Source organism: Podarcis pityusensis, assembly GCF_964106645.2.
Source record: "Podarcis pityusensis genome assembly, chromosome: 11".
NCBI classification, from domain to species: domain Eukaryota; kingdom Metazoa; phylum Chordata; class Lepidosauria; order Squamata; family Lacertidae; genus Podarcis; species Podarcis pityusensis.
The window spans coordinates 10003267-10019010 of NC_138036.1; the positions used below are offsets into that span (position 1 = coordinate 10003267).

The 15744-nt window shown below is 45.6% G+C and overlaps 1 protein-coding gene and 1 long non-coding RNA gene across 4 annotated transcripts in view; both read left to right on the forward strand.

Moving 5' to 3' along the window:
- Window positions 1–15744, forward strand: part of LOC308458825 — a 470973-nt gene that overhangs the window by 382737 nt on the left and 72492 nt on the right. The window lies entirely within an intron of this gene.
- The window catches only part of CTIF (cap binding complex dependent translation initiation factor), a 201305-nt gene that overhangs the window by 113069 nt on the left and 72492 nt on the right, over window positions 1–15744 (forward strand). For all 3 annotated transcript variants that reach the window (XM_080973494.1, XM_080973495.1, XM_080973496.1), the window contains one exon: window positions 6259–6335. In XM_080973494.1, the coding sequence (XP_080829620.1) occupies window positions 6259–6335 (77 nt within the window). The remainder of the gene's footprint in view (window positions 1–6258; window positions 6336–15744) is intronic.

Sequence of the window (15744 nt, forward strand, 5' to 3'; positions counted from 1 at the left end):
AACCTAAGGCCCATGGGCCACAAGCGGCCTACGGGGAGTCATTTAATTGGCCCCCGAACCGAGCCACCCACTTGGTGAGTCCCTGCGCACTGCGCTAAAGTGGCATGGTGTGGGGACTCGCTTCCATGGCGCCGGAAACCGCACATGCGCAGATGCCAGAAATTGCGCCTGTGCTGATGCAGACACCAGAAATCGTGCACGCACGTGCAATCTGGCCCACAAAGGATCTCTGCTGGAGTGAACCAGCCCAGGTGAGGTAAACCTTGCCGACCCCTGGTCTTCTCAGCTCAGTACAGTCATACCTCAGGATAAATATGCTTCAGGATAAGTATTTTCGGGTTGCACTCCGCGGCGACCCGGAAATAACAGAGCACGTTACTTCCGGGTTTCGCTAGTTACACGCGCATGTGCAGACACTCAAAATGACATCACGTGCATGCGTGGAAGCGGCGACATACAGACGCACAGTCACGTCTTATGTTCTGTTCAGGATGTGAACAGGGCTCTGGAACGGATCCCGTTCGCATCCCAAGGTACCACTGTACAGTCGTACCTTGCCTAGAAGTGAGTGTTTTGGTTTTCGAACGATTTTTGGAAGCCGCACTTTGGTTTCCGAATGTTTTGGAAGTCGAACGGCCTTCCGGAACGGATTCCATTCGACTTCCAAGGTACGACTGTATTCTCTAGCCCAGTGGTTCCCTGCTCTAAGAGGCAGGGAGCTTTGGAGGTGTAAATCACAGACTGTGAAATGCTAGCAGCAAGTTCAGCCTTTTCTGTGGTGGCTCCCCGTTTGTGGAACGCTCTCCCCAGGGACACTCACCTGGCACCTTCATTACATAACTTTTAGGTGCCAGACGAAAACGTTTATCTTCAACCAGGCATTTGGCTGGTATTGTTTTGCCTTGCTTTTGTTTCATTGTGTGTTTTGTGTTGTCATTTTGTATTTCTGTGCTGTGAACCGCCTCATGATCTTTGGATGCAGTTAACCAGTTTTAATGCACTAATCAGACTAGTTTTAATTGGGTTTTGAACGAACACGCAGTCATTTGTTACTGCTCCAAATTTAATGTTGTTATTGTCTTCCTTAGTGGTTTGCGCAGAACTCTGTTCTGAAGAATAAAGTTTTCAAAGGTAGGTTAGGCGGCAGTGGGGATGAGTTTATGGAACCAAGGGGACGGTGGCCCGAAAACATTTGGAAGCGACTGTTTTGCACTGACTGGCAGCAGTTAGCAGGGTTCCAGACAGTCTGTCAGTCATTCCCAGCCCAACTTAGAGATGTTTGGGGTTGAGTCTGGGACATTGTGCATGGAAAGCAGATGCTCTCCCACAAAAGCCATGGCTTTTCCCCAACAAACAATAGTGCACCGCAGAGACCAGAGCGCATTTTATTCAGCTGAGTGCTTAGAGGGCAGAAAAGGAATGTCAGCCCACAACTGTGGCTTTATACTCTGAAGCTCTGATGATCACTGCCTGTAATTTTTGTACCTCATTGCCATTAATCTTCCACCTGACAACTCCCTCCCTCTGTATACAGTGGTACCTCAGGTTAAGTACTTAATTCATTCCGGAGGTCCATTCTTAACCTGAAACTGTTCTTAACCTGAAGCACCACTTTAGCTAATGGGGCCTTCTGCTGCTGCCGCGCTGCCGGAGCACGATTTCTGTTCTCATCCTGAAGCAAAGTTCTTAACCTGAAGCACTATTTCTGGGTTAGCGGAGTCTGTAACCTGAAGCATATGTAACCTGAAGCGTATGTAACCTGAGGTACCACTGTACCTGCCAAATAAGATTTCGCTTCGTGCATCTGACCGGCTGGGCTTGAGCCCATGGAAACTGCGTGCCGTAATAAATTTGTTAGTCTTTGAAGCTCTACGAGACTTTTGGTTGCTTTTGGTGCAGGAGATGAACATGCTTCCCCTCTACAAATTTTTGCAGGAGGAGTGACTGAAACTCTCTGTTTTGCATATAAGGACACTGTTCAGCATAGGCAACCCAAATGATTGAGAGGTTTAGAGACTCCCCTATAAAGAAAGTTTGCAGCGTGATGTTGGGAAAGATGAAGGGCACAAGGAGAAGGGGACGACAGAGGACGAAATGGTTGGACAGTGTTCTCGAAGCTACCAGCATGAGTTTGACCAAACTGCGGGAGGCAGTGGAAGACAGAAGTGCCTGGCATGCTCTGGTCCATGGGGTCACGAAGAGTCAGACACGACTAAACAACAACAGCAGTCCCACCACATATTATAATAGATGGGTCATTGACCCTGATCCAGCAGGCCCTTCTTTCATTATGAGGTCATATTCTCTTCCTCCTAGATCAGACCCATAAACAGAGCGGGCCAAGAGGACAGGACAGCTCTCTTATCACACAGTTCTTCCCTCAGACTTGATGGCAGCTGGACCCCTCACAGGAGACGGGGGCTTGATGGAGTTCCCGCCTTGTTCTCCTCTCTTTCCTTTTGCCCTTTAGGCTCATGGGCTCCTTTCTCTCCTCGCTTCTGTAGTCTGTGATCACCATGGTTTCCTGTGACCTCTGAGTCGGGCAAACTATGGTTGGCAGTAGGCAGGAACTGCCCCCAAACCTGGGATGTTTCAAGCCCGTTTCAAATCATGGTTTGGAGTGAAATACTCTCTCCCTCCTCAGTTGTGATTCACTGGCTTCGTGTCAGAGGAGGCTCCCGAAGGAATCCTGGTAATGGATCATTATGGGTATCCGAATAGTGGCTTTTACAAAGCTTCTTTTACAGCCACTCTGCAAAGCACCGCGTTTCATAAGTAAGAGGACGTTTAATGTCTATAGTGGCTGCGACAGCTTTGTAGTTCTGAGAAAATAAATAATACTTTGCAATTTTTAGAGAGCAGCGTCTCCTCTTCCAAGAACCACAGAGCTCTTTACACAAACTAATGAGGCCCCAAAACATCTCTAAGACTGGGCCAGACATACCATAACACTCGTTCCCTGAGGCTCAGACAGAGCCATACACACACACAGAGAGAGAGAGAGAGAGAGAGAGAGAGAGAGAGAGAGAGAAATTCCAGCACAGACTACAGGGCAACGTGCAAACTGAATTCAAGGGGTCTGGCAATCCAACTAAACCCTCTAAATTCTGTGACTGGAATAAATGTCTGCCTGTTCAGCAGATTAGCATATATTTCATTTGAATGCTATATATATATATATGGGGGGGGGGTGTAGAATGCCACTTCTGGACAGAAAGATGGGTGTAGAAAGTTGAAACTCAATGGCAGGTTATACAGGAGAGGTGCGAAGGTCTGGAATCCATAAGGAGGGACTTAGACACTTGGGTGAACTTAACTGGGTGACCGTGAATCTTACTGGGTGTCTGTGAGGCACTCCCTCGCAGCCTTGCCTGCCTCTTGGGGTTGTGGTGAGGAGGATGAAATGGGGACAGGGAAAAACCCAAGACCACGGATAACTGGGTCTGCGACTGCAGGCATTGGGACAGAGGATCCAATCCACGCACACTGTACTGTGACCAGAAAATCCTTTGAGTTTATTTACAACACATACACACACACACTTGTCAAACTAAACATGAAAATAATAGGACAGAATCAAAACAAAAACAAACAACAACAAAACACACACACAAATACAAATAAGACATGATAACGTACAAAAACTTACACAAAACAAATAATAATATATAGGTACCATATTTCAGTTCTTCTTTTCTTCTAATTGACTTCCTTCATCCTCAATATGGTTCTTTTTTCATTTTTTGGTAAACTGTCTCCTTTTTAGTTCATTATTACCTCCTTTTTCTTTCTGTTTTTAACTTAAGTACCATAAATTATTCTGCGGAAGTTCATCGAAACAGGTCCAAGTATTAATTTGAGGGCACCGCTTTTTAAGATGTTCTCTATATTTTACCTATTCTTTTTGGAATTTTTGCTTGGTTTGACCCCTAATTGCCTCTGTCAATCTAGCCAATTCAATATTGTGATCAGAAAATCCTATTGGGATGTACATGGCTAGAAGTAAGCCCCAGCATCAGGAACGAGAATTCCCCCCCCCCAAAAAAAAGTTGGCCTACATTTGCATCTGCGCCTTTTTGCATCTGGAAATCTGTGCCATCCCCCAAGTCTTTTAAGTCCCTTGCAACACCCTGGTAGTGGATAAACTTGTAGTGCCAGTCTCTGCATTTTGGGATTGCCATGAAGTACGTTGTGGTTTGTTTATGTAGCATTTTTTGGCCCAAAGGCCAAGGCAATGAGCAGCTTTTTAATGCAGCAAAACACGTCATAGAACTTGCAATTGTGTGTGTGCTTCTTTCCCAACTCAGTCCAAAGTGCTGCTTTTGATGTACATAAAACCCTGCACAACTTGTGACCTGGGATACCTAAAATACTGTCTCACCCTGTATAAACCCATATTATATTAATGAGCTGAATACACCGAAAGATTTCCAAGTCATGGAGGTGTGAAGAGTGTGAAGTTTTTGTTTTGGTTGCTATTTTGTTAATGTCGATATTGTTTTATACATTATAAACGCTGTATTGATTTCTTAATAATATAATTTGACTTTTGCTTTAATTGGGTTATTTTTTTTAGTTGCTCCTTTGTTAACAGTTTCTTTATAGATCGTAATTATTTCACTAATGGCTTGTTAATTATCCCGTATGACCTATGCTGTATTTGTGATGCTTGTATCATGTTGTTGTTGTTTATCATTTGCAAGCCACTTTGGGATTCATTTTGAATGAAAAGCGGCGGCGAAGTACCGTATTTTTCGCCCCATAGGGCGCATCTAGTTTTTTGGGGGGGAAATAAAGAAAAAAATATATTTCCACCCCAGGCCCGAGCTTCCCCCGACCCCAGCCCCCAGAACAGGCTGCTCTCCGCAAGCCGTGGGAGCCCTCCCACAGCTTGCGCAGAGCTACCCGAAGCCCGGGGCGCAACTGCGCAGCGCGCTTAAGCTTCGGGATAGAGGCAGCTCTCCGCAAGCCGTGGGAGCCTGGCAGGAACTCCCGCGGGCTCCCAAGGCTTGCGGATAGCTTCCTGAAGCCTGGAGAGCGAGAGGGGTCGGTGCGCACCAACCCCTCTCACTCTCCAGGCTTCAGCGAAAGCCTGCATTCGCCCCATAGGACACACACACATTTCCCCTTCATTTTTGGAGGGGAAAAAGTGCGTCCTATAGGGCAAAAAAGACAGTATATAAATCAAATCAAATCAACTAATCCCTGTTCTGTTCAGCAGTGGGGCTCCGGCAGATACAGCCTTAACTTTCAACAAGCCTTTAAAAGTAGATATCCTTCCCAATCTACATCTGTATGGGAACTGAGGGGTTCCTTCTTAGGTGTTTTGATATGTTTTATTGCTTGCGTGTTTGCTGCCCATTGGGAAGAAGGATGGGATCACAGAATCATAGATTGTAGAGTTGGGAGGGACTACAGGGGTCATTTAGTTCAATTCTCTGCAATGTGGGAATCTTTTGCCCAACATGCTGCTTGAACCCACAACTCTGAGATTATGAGTCTCATGCTCTAGTGCAGGCATAGGCAAACTCGACCCTCCAGATGTTTTGGGACTACATCTCCCATGATCCCTAGCTAACAGGACCAGTGGTCAGGGATGATGGGAATTGTAGTCCCAAAACATCTGGAGGGCCGAGTTTGCCTATGCCTGCTCTAGTGACTGAGCTATTTATAAAATTAATAAATGATCAACTAAAGGTCACATGACAGTGAACACTTGACTGATGGAGCATCTAAAATTATTAGTTTGCTGGAGCTGCATTTTCCTCTTTCTTGGTGCTGAAACTCTAGCACAGAGGTCCAGTTCTCCCCATTCGGTGAGCTGTGATTCAGAGGACTAGCTGAAAGATCAAAAAGGCATGATCCTCTTTGGTTTTAGCGAAGTACCATGATGGTGCTGTGTAAATAATATTCTTGGGTGAATTCCAAAAGGGTAGCCTTTTTGGATGTATATAAGGCGATGATATTTAACCGTTTTGGTGCAACGCCTTTTTCATGTGTGGATAGTTGCATAACAACAAGGCTGATTGTGTTGAGCAGTGTGAGATTCCTCCCCAAGTCACAGTAAGTTTATTTTGTTCCAACAGCTCAAAGGAAGTTGAAATGGATGATTCATTCAAGCCAGCGTTTGAGTCTGTTACAAGGACATCGTAAGAGCCTGGGAGCGCCAGCATCCTGCCTCTTATGAGCTTTAAGTATCACTGGCTCCTCTTTTTGAATTAATGACTGTCTTATTTCTCCCCTTCCTTTTTCTGCCAGGGTTATCACCCGTTGCCACACGAAGCTGAAATCGCACACACCAAAAAATTGTTCAGGAGGAGGAGGAATGACCGGAGGTAGGGAGAATGCTTTTTGAATGGGCGATGCTTTTTGTGTGTTGTGTGTGTGTAGATAATAAATGAAAATCCTGCACACATTAAAATCACAGGTGTTCGCTGAGATTTCAATCTGCAGGGAGCAACCCAAAGATGGAAGTCCTGGAGGGTTGTGAGTGGCATGTATTCAACATGTTTTCTTGTGCCTAAGGTCTTTTTTCGGATAGGTAAGGTGTGGTACATGGTCAAGCAAAGGGAAAGACGAGTTATTCGCCTGGTTTTCACATCGTGAAAGTACTGTTTTTGGGGGACAGGGGGCGGGCTGGTGTGGAGGACTCCCTGGTCCTGAATGGGGTAACTGTGCCCCTGAAGGACCGGGTGCGCAGCCTGGGAGTCATTTTGGACTCACAGCTGTCCATGGAGGCGCAAGTCAATTCTGTATCCAGGGCAGCTGTCTATCAGCTCCACCTGGTACGCAGGCTGAGACCCTACCTGCCCACGGACTGTCTCACCAGAGTGGTGCATGCTCTAGTTATCTCCTGCTTGGACTACTGAAATGCGCTCTCTGTGGGGCTACCTTTGAAGGTGACCCGGAAACTACAACTAATCCAGAATGTGGTAGCTAGACTGGTGACTGGGGGCGGCCTCTGAGACCACATAACACTGGTCTTGAAAGACCTACATTGGCTCCCAGTACGTTTCCGAGCACAATTCAAAGTGTTGGTGTTGACCTTTAAAGTCCTAAACAGCCTCAGCCCAGTATACCTGAAGGAGCGTCTCCACCCCCATCGTTCTGCCCGGATGCTGAGGTCCAGTGCCGAGGGCCTTCTGGCAGTTCCCTCATTGCGAGAAGCAAAGCTACAGGGATCAGGCAGAGGGCCTTTTCGGTGGTGGCGCCTGCCCTGTGGAACGCCCTCCCATCAGATGCCAACTACCTGACATTCAGAAGACATATGAAGGCAGCCCTGTTCAGGGAAGTTTTTAATGTGTGACGTCTTAGTGTATTTTTGGTCTTTGTGGAAGCCGCCCAGAGTGGCTAGGGAAACCCAGCCAGATGGGTGGGGTACAAATAAATTATTATTATTATTATTATTATTATTATTATTATTATCATCATCATCATTATCGTGATAAGCCAGAGCATGGCTTTGGTACAAATGCATGAGCAGCTTGTGATTTGCCTGGAGCAAGGCAAACTGTGAGCCTGGGTTCAAATGGCACAGAAGAATTGTAGAGTTGGAAAGGGCGACAAGGGTCATCCAGTCCAACCCCCTTTTTGCCCAGCTTGAGGTTCGAACCCACAATCCTGAAATTAAGAGTCTCATGTTCTACCAACTGAACTTTTCCAGGTGTTCATTCCAATGCATGGTTTAGCAAAGTGCAGCAAAACAAGTGGAGTCGGGCAGATTATTATTATTATTATTATTATTATTATTATTATTATTATTTATTTCATTTCTATACCACTTTGTATTTTTAAGAAATACTAAAACATCAATAAACCAATCTGAAGAAAGTCAAATATAGAGTATACAGTCAAAGCAACATAATTAACAGAAAACTAAAATATGACCTTAAAAGTTTCAAAATAAAACATTACAAAGGAGGTCAACTACAGAATACATATTTAACATAAAGTTAACAAAAAAATCTTAAAACATTTCAAAAGAAAACATTGCTAAGTGAAGTCAAATATAAAATGCACATTTAAAACAGCATAATTAACAAGAGAATAAAATATCACAAGCATGACATGGCTGTTTGGCAGGCACAAAAAGATGGGGCAAAAGAATCCAATAATTCGGATTTGTTGTCAGGCATAGTAGCCACAGCCTCTTCTTCCCAGAGCTCACAGGCTTGCGTGTTCATGGTTTGGCTTAGCATGACATGCGAAGCAAGCCATTAAGTAGAACAGGACTGGATAAAGGAGTAAGGTAAAAGGTAAAGGGACCCCTGACCATTAAGTCCAGTCGTGACCGACTCTGGTGTTCCGGCGCTCATCTTGCTTTATTGGCCGAGGGAGCCGGCGTACAGCTTCTGGGTCATGTGGCCAGCATGACTAAGCCGCTTCTGGCGAACCAGAGCAGCGCACGGAAACGCCATTTACCTTCCCGCAAGAGCGGTACCTATTTGTCTACTTGCACTTTGATGTGCTTTTGAACTGCTAGGTTGGCAGGAGCAGGGACCGAGCAACGGGAGCTCACCCCGTCACGGGGATTTGAACCGCCGACCTTCTGATCGGCAAGTCCTAGGCTCAGTGGTTTAACCCACACCGCCACCCGCGTCCCATTGGATAAAGGAGAGCGAGAGCCAAAGGATGAAGAGGAAATTGAAGGAGGGAAGCTCTGGCTTGAGGGCCAAAGGCGGTGAACAGATTGTCTGGAACAGCATTGGTATAAGACCCCCAAACAATATCAGGGTTGAAAGACCAGGCAACAGTAAAGAAAATTTGGGAAAGTTCAACTCCTTGTGTCTTTTCTGGGCCAGTAGACCTGCAGGGAGTGTTGGAGACCATGTAGGAAAAGGGGGGGGGGCATTTTGTCTTAATCGGGGAACCTTTGACCCTCCCGTTGTTGCTGGAGTCCCATCATCCTTGACCATTGGCCATGTGGGTTCATGAGAATCTCAGGTGACCCGATTATCAACAGAGGAAATGAACCAAGCGAGTCACCAGCAGCTTACAAAACGCTTCTGTTTAAAAAAAACAAAACAGCAGCAAAACAGCACAAAAGCACACACTTTTGCTACTCCACGGGTTTCAGTGGAAAGTAGGGCGCCATTTTCTCAGGATGTGAAGTTAATTAAACATCTTTAAAAACCAAACCAAACCAAAATCCCGCTAGCGCCACTTGATCATTTAAGTGTAAAGCCAAGCTAACAGTAGGAAGCCCACCTGACTAAGACTGTAACTGAAAAGTTAGGGACAGGTTTGTAATCCCGTTATTTAACAAAGGAACGTCGCTCAGGGCTGTTTTGAACTCAGTAAGATCCGCAATGGGGAACCTGTGGCCCTCCAGATGTTGTTTTTCTCCCATTTTTGTTATGTTTTGTTTCTAAAGTTTGGAGGGCTTGTTTTCAAATTCATTGATTTAAGCTGCAAAGTGTAAACACTTACTTAGGCATAACTCCATGGGGCTTCTGAGGAAACATGCACAGGATTGTACCACATGGAACTCAAGGTTCAGAAGTTCCAGCTGGTGCAGATTAGACTGCTCATGGGGTGAGATTGCTGGCAGCATGCGACACTTCGCCTGTAACATGTGTGCCGGCTGCCTATATGCTACTAGTGGGTCAGGCTCAAGGTTTTTGTGTTGATATGCAAAGCCCTGGACAAGCACTTGAACACAACCAGTTCAGGACATTTCATCTTCCTGCTCTTAGTAAGCAAATGGGACAGGATAGTGGCCCAGTATCACCTCAGATCACACGAGCATCAAACTAAAGTTTATACAGGGTGCTCTGAAGCCTTTTGTAGCTGCGAGACGCTTGACTGCCTTCAGTACTCCTTTAGGTAGTGATCTATCACAAGGATGAAAACCAGATAGTGGCCAGTCTTAATAGTGACTTTAAGAGACACAACACAAAAGGAAAAAAGGAATAGGGTGAGAAAGGGGAAAATAAGTGTATTCAGGTAGTTCATTACAGGTGAACTTGGCTTGTTTTTGTTCTTATTATGTATTTTGTGGTTTATTTATCGTGTATTTTTATGCTGCAAACCACCCTGAGATCTGCAGATGGAGCATGGTATAATAATAATAATAATAATAATAATAATAATAATAATAATAATAATTGGTGTTTTCATACCTCCAGTCAGTATATCCAGTATTTCATATTGTTACACAGCAAACTATATACTGTATTTTTCGCTTCATAAGACGCACCTGACCATAAGACGCACCTAGTTTTTAGAGGGGGAAAGCAAGAAAAAATATATTCTGTGCAGAGCATGTAAGCGGCTCTCGCTTTTCTTGCTTTAAACCCTTCCGTCCCTCCTCCTGCCTCACTGAGAAGCCAGCAGAGCAAGAGCGATAGCTGCGCAGCACCTCTTCTGCTGGCTTCCCAGCAGTGCGGGATGAGGGACAAAAGGGAGCCCTTACAAGGGAGCGCTGAGCAGAGCCTGACAGCGGCTCTTGCTGGCTTTTCCGGGAGGTGTGGGAAGGGACAGAGGGCAGCCCGTCAGTCCCTTCTCCCACCTCGCGGCAAAGCCTCCAAGAGCCACGCTCCCTTTAAAGAGCCGCGTGGAGCGTGTGTGCTGCTCTTGGGAGCTTTTCCGTGAGGTGGGAGAAAGGACTGATGGGCTGCCCTTCTCCCTCCTCGGGAAAAAGCCCCCAAGAGCCGCACAAACGCTTCACGCGGCTCTTTAAAGGGAGCGCTGAGCAGAGCCTCCCGCCTGCATTTGCTCCATAAGACGCACACACATTTCCCCTTGCTTTTTAGGAGGGGAAAAGTGCGTCTTATGGAGCGAAAAATATGGTAGTGACCAAAGGCAGTTCTGGGAGCCAAGGAGCTAGATGACAGTTTTCCCCGGTCAGGCCAGTGGAGAGTGCCTCACCATCTCATTCTTCCCTCAAATGCATCTGGGAGGAACTGCAGCTGGGGGCGCAGTCCTTGTAGTTAAGAGGGTGAACTGTGAGCAGAGAAACACCCCCCACCCCCAAAAAAGCTAACCTTTCCCCAAAACTCACTGTGTGGCCTTAGATAAGACACTCTCTCAATCTCAGCTTTTTCACCTGCAGCCTGGGTACGGTTACAAGGTTGTACCTGGAAAAGGGGGTACTGAGAAAATGTCCATTTCGCCTTGCAGCACCCCCAGTACATAGTGTAGTGTAGTGAGTGAGCTCGTGAGGTGTTTGTAGTTATGAGGTTCTGTCTGGCCTGATAAGGTGTAGAAAAATCGCTTCGACATCTTTCCCTGGGATGTCGTGGGTGGAGTGGCAATCTGCCCAGGTTTCCTCCTTGTTTTCATTGCTAGAAGAAGAAAAGCCCCAAGTGGAAGAGAAGGAGATGACAGATTGTGGCAACGTGTTTAGTGGCTGTTCCTTTCTGAAAGTAGCTGCTTGCCTTGCACAAATTTTCTCATTTTCTCCTCGCCAGCCCATTCCGTCGTAACATGGCTGCCTTTCTACCAGAAGGTTGCATTATTTTAGTGATGCTCCCTAATTCCATAGCATCCCAGTTTTATGTTCCACTTCATGCAGAACCACGTACCCGCTAAACACTTACATGGTTGAATAATAAATAGTAATAATTTTATTATTTGTACCCCGCCCATCTTGACTGGGTTGCCCCAGCCAGCCGGGGTGGCTTCCAGCATATAGAAAAACATAATAAAAAATCAAACATTAACTGCTCCCCTATAAAGGGCTGCCTTCAGATGCCTTGTAAAGGTTTTATAGTTACTTATCACCTTAATATCTGAAGGGCGGGTGTTCCACAGGGTGGGCATCTTTACCGAGAAGGCCCTCTGCCTGGTTCCCTGTAACCTCACTTCTCACAGTGAGGGAACCACCAGAAGGCCCTTGGAGCTGGACCTCAGTGTCTGGGCTGGACGATGGGGGTGGAGACGCTCCTTCGGGTATACTGGGCCAAGGCCATTTAGGGCTTTAAAGGTCAACACCATGGGTAGGCAAACTAAGGCCCGGGGCCAGGATCTGGCTCAATTGCCTTCTAAATCCAGCTCACAGACGGTCCGGTAATCAGCATGTTTTTACATGAGTAGAATGTGTCCTTAAAATCCGTCTCTGGGTTATTTGTGGGGCATAGGAGTTCATTCATTTCCCCCAAAAAAATATAGTCCAGGCCCCCCACAAGGTCTGAGGGACAGTGGACCGGCCCCCTGCTGAAGAAGTTTGCTGACCCCTGGTCAACACTAACACTTTGAATTGTGCTCAGAAATGTACTGAGAGCCAATGTAGGTCTTTCAAGACCGGTGTTATGTGGTCTCGGCGGCCACCCCAGTCACCAGTCTAGCTGCCGCATTCTGGATTAGTTGTAGTTTCCGGGTCACCTTCAAAGGTAGCCCCACGTAGAGCGCATCACAGCAGTCCGAGCGAGAGATAACCAGAGCATGTACCACTCTGGCGAGACAGCGCACAGGCAAGTAGGATCTCAGCTGGCACACCAGATGGAACTGGTAGACAGCTGCCCTGGACACAGAATTAACCTGCGCCTCCATGGACAGTTGTGAGTCCAAATTGAAAACTGCTGTAAGCCCCTCCTCTCACCCACTGGCTGAGCTGCTGTGATGTCATAGAATGTTCATGAGTATTCTAACAGCAGAGATGGGTCAGTCATAAAATCCTGTGAATCATTACTCCAATGGTTGTAAGGAAAGCAGAAGGCAGATTGTCTGAAGGGAAATTTTCAAAAGGCAAGTGAAGAAATGTGCTCTCCTGGGGAAAGGGGCAATGAAAGATGGGTTTGACTGTGATTTGTAGCAACCAGACGAATCTTCGGCTGCACATCTCTTGCGATGGATCCACGTGGGGGAACGAGTTACGATGATCTCACACTGGAAGGGCTTGGTGCATGCTTCTGAGCTTGATGTGCATTTTTGCAAAAACCGCAATTCGGAAGTAACCAAATGCCATGGAAAATTGGGATTAGTTCATCCTTCCTGAGCCCCTGAAGGAGCTTACTGTGGCTGATGCTGGAACAGCCATTGTTTGTTGACTGCAAGTCCTACTGCAAAATATTTTATGTGGAATAAAGAGACTACAGAGGAATGGCTCATTGCCCTGGGTCAAAGATTCATGGAGATGTAAATAAAAACAGCTGTAACAAAAAAGGAGGAGGGGCAGGGAAATAGTTTAAATGTGTAGACTATTTAGAACTGTGAAGGGTGAAAGGGGACCAGGTTGTGACTCTGTGGGGCTCCAGCTGGGATTATGTGAGCAAGTGGGAGGCAGGGGCATGTGGGAGGAGTGGAATAATTTTAAAGTAAACTTAGCCGGTGCCTGGTCATTTGATCTCGGAAGAAGTTGACAGGTCTCTTTGTGAACTCGTCAGGAGTGCAAGAACTTTTAGCCGCCCAATGACACAGAATAATAATGTAAAAATTCTGTACGGAACGGACGTCAACAGAGCAAGGAAGTGACGAAACAAATTATTCTATGCTTATCTGGTCTCCAGTTTTTTAATATGCTATTTTGCCCATGTTTTACACGATTTCAGAGCAAATTTCACATGCTCTGTGTAGACTCTGCGTGTCTACTCAGAAATATAGTCCTTGGAAAAAAGAATTTGTGCCAACGAAAAAGGAATGGCAGGATAAATTATTAGATTATACGGAATTGGCCAGATTAACAGAAACAATTAGGGGACAACCTAGACAAGAATTTCACAAAGAATGGGGAAAATGCAGAGAATACTTTACCAAAATATACACCTGGACTTGTTTCAATTAATTTCTACAGGAGACTTTGTGGTTTTTAAAGTCATAATTAGGAAGAATTGTAATAATCACATATAAAAGAAACAGTATACAAGAAGTAAATAAGGAGGCCATTTACAGGATAAAGGAAGTATTTTATTTTTATGTTATTTTTTTCTTTGTGTAAGGGGATAGGAGTTTAATTTTGATAATTAAATTGTCAGTGGTGGTGGGTTTGTTTGTGTGTATGAGTTGTTGTGGACTATGTAGTAAATAAAGTAAAAAAAGTTGTTGTTTTTTTAAAAAGAAATAACATCCTGTTTGTAAGATTGCAGCCTTAAATTGGGCTCCCACAACGGCACTCTCAGAAGCCACATCGCATAGGAACAGTAACCCGAGGGTGCTATTCCTTAGCAAACGCCACAATCTTCAATGTGCATTTTAAAGCATTGCTGGCCAGAGTTGCCATAGTGATGCTGTGAGTGGAGGGAGGATTTCAGAGATGTGTTCTGCGTGTGTTTCTTTGTTTTTAAATAGTTACCAAAAATGTATACATAAAATACAATAAACAACCGGCGCAAAAAACACACACCCTGTAAACACAAGGACAGAAACGATAATACAGTGGTACCTCGCAAGACGAATGCCTCGCAAGACGAGAAACGCGCAAGACGAAAGAGTTTTCCATTTTTTGAGTCGTTCCGCAAGACGAATTTCCCTATGGGCTTGCTTCGCAAGACGAAACGTCTTGCGAGTTCTTGCGAGTTTGTTTCCTTTTTCTTAAAGCCGCTAAGCCGTTAATAGCCGCTAAGCCGTTAATAGCTGCTAAGCCGCTAATAGCCGTGCTTCACAAGACGAAAAAACCGCAAGACAAAGAGACTCACGGAACGGATTAATTTCGTCTTGCGAGGCACCACTGTACAGCAGATGCTCGGGTTGCGAACGTGATCCATGCGGGATGCACGTTCGCAACCCCCAGTGGCATGTCTGCGCATGCGCGGTTGCGTTTTGGTGCATGCACAAAGCGCGATTTAGCGCTTCGGTGCATGCGCGACCGCCGAAACCCGGAAGTAACCTATTCCAGTATCTCCGGCTTTTGGCGGTTCGTAACCCAAAAAAACGAACCTGAAACATCTGTAACCCGAGGTATGACTGTACCATTAAAATTAGTCACCTTCGGTTAATTAACAGTGGTGCGGTAGTGATGTTCTGATCTACGAGCTCAGACATGTTGCTCCTGTAAATGCAGACTTGAGGATGGTACCTGCACTCATTCTGCTCCAATGTAACACGGAGGCACTCCTGCTAGGCTATCAGAGAGGAATGCTCCCTCACCTGATTTTCCAACCAGTTTTCTGGTAAAAGACGGTCCAGTGTCTCATAAACTCAGCCAACCATTTTTTTAAAAAAACCTTAAGCACGAATTCCTTCCATTACCACAGAAAACAGGTCAGCTCTTCCTCTGTTTAGCTAAACACAAGAGCTCAGTCTTGACAGTTAAGAGCCAGTTGACCACAGACAGGAGGTCTGACCTCCTACAGGAGCCAAGGAATACAATTTTGATGGACAAGGTTGGTTTGGCAAACAAGCCCGGGGGACAGTTTTAGCCACTGACCAGCGAAGGCTAATGGCCACTTCCTCCAGCGAAGCACATTTTAAGCAGGTCAGCGCAAATTTGTTTCTTTGCAAAGTAAAACAAATCTCTGTGCCTTTTTTTAAAAAAAAAAATGTTTAAAATAACATTTCTCCAGAGAGGAATTATTCCTGAGATCGTCGGGTGGGGATCGTCGAAGCAGAGCTTCAGAAAGATGATTGCTTGTTCCTATGGTGGGTATAAGTTAAATATTTCGCTGAACTAAGTTTTGTGAATCGCAGTAGTATTCACAAATTGCCTGCTCCTGTGCTGACGTGATTGTTTTATTTGTTTGCACGGCACTTTACAGAGATTGAGAAGACACATCCTAAACCCCAATGGCTAAATATCTAAAAATAAAGAGTTTTTGGTTTTTTAAGTGGAGGGAAATGGAGACAGGGGTAAACAGAAGAACACAGGAA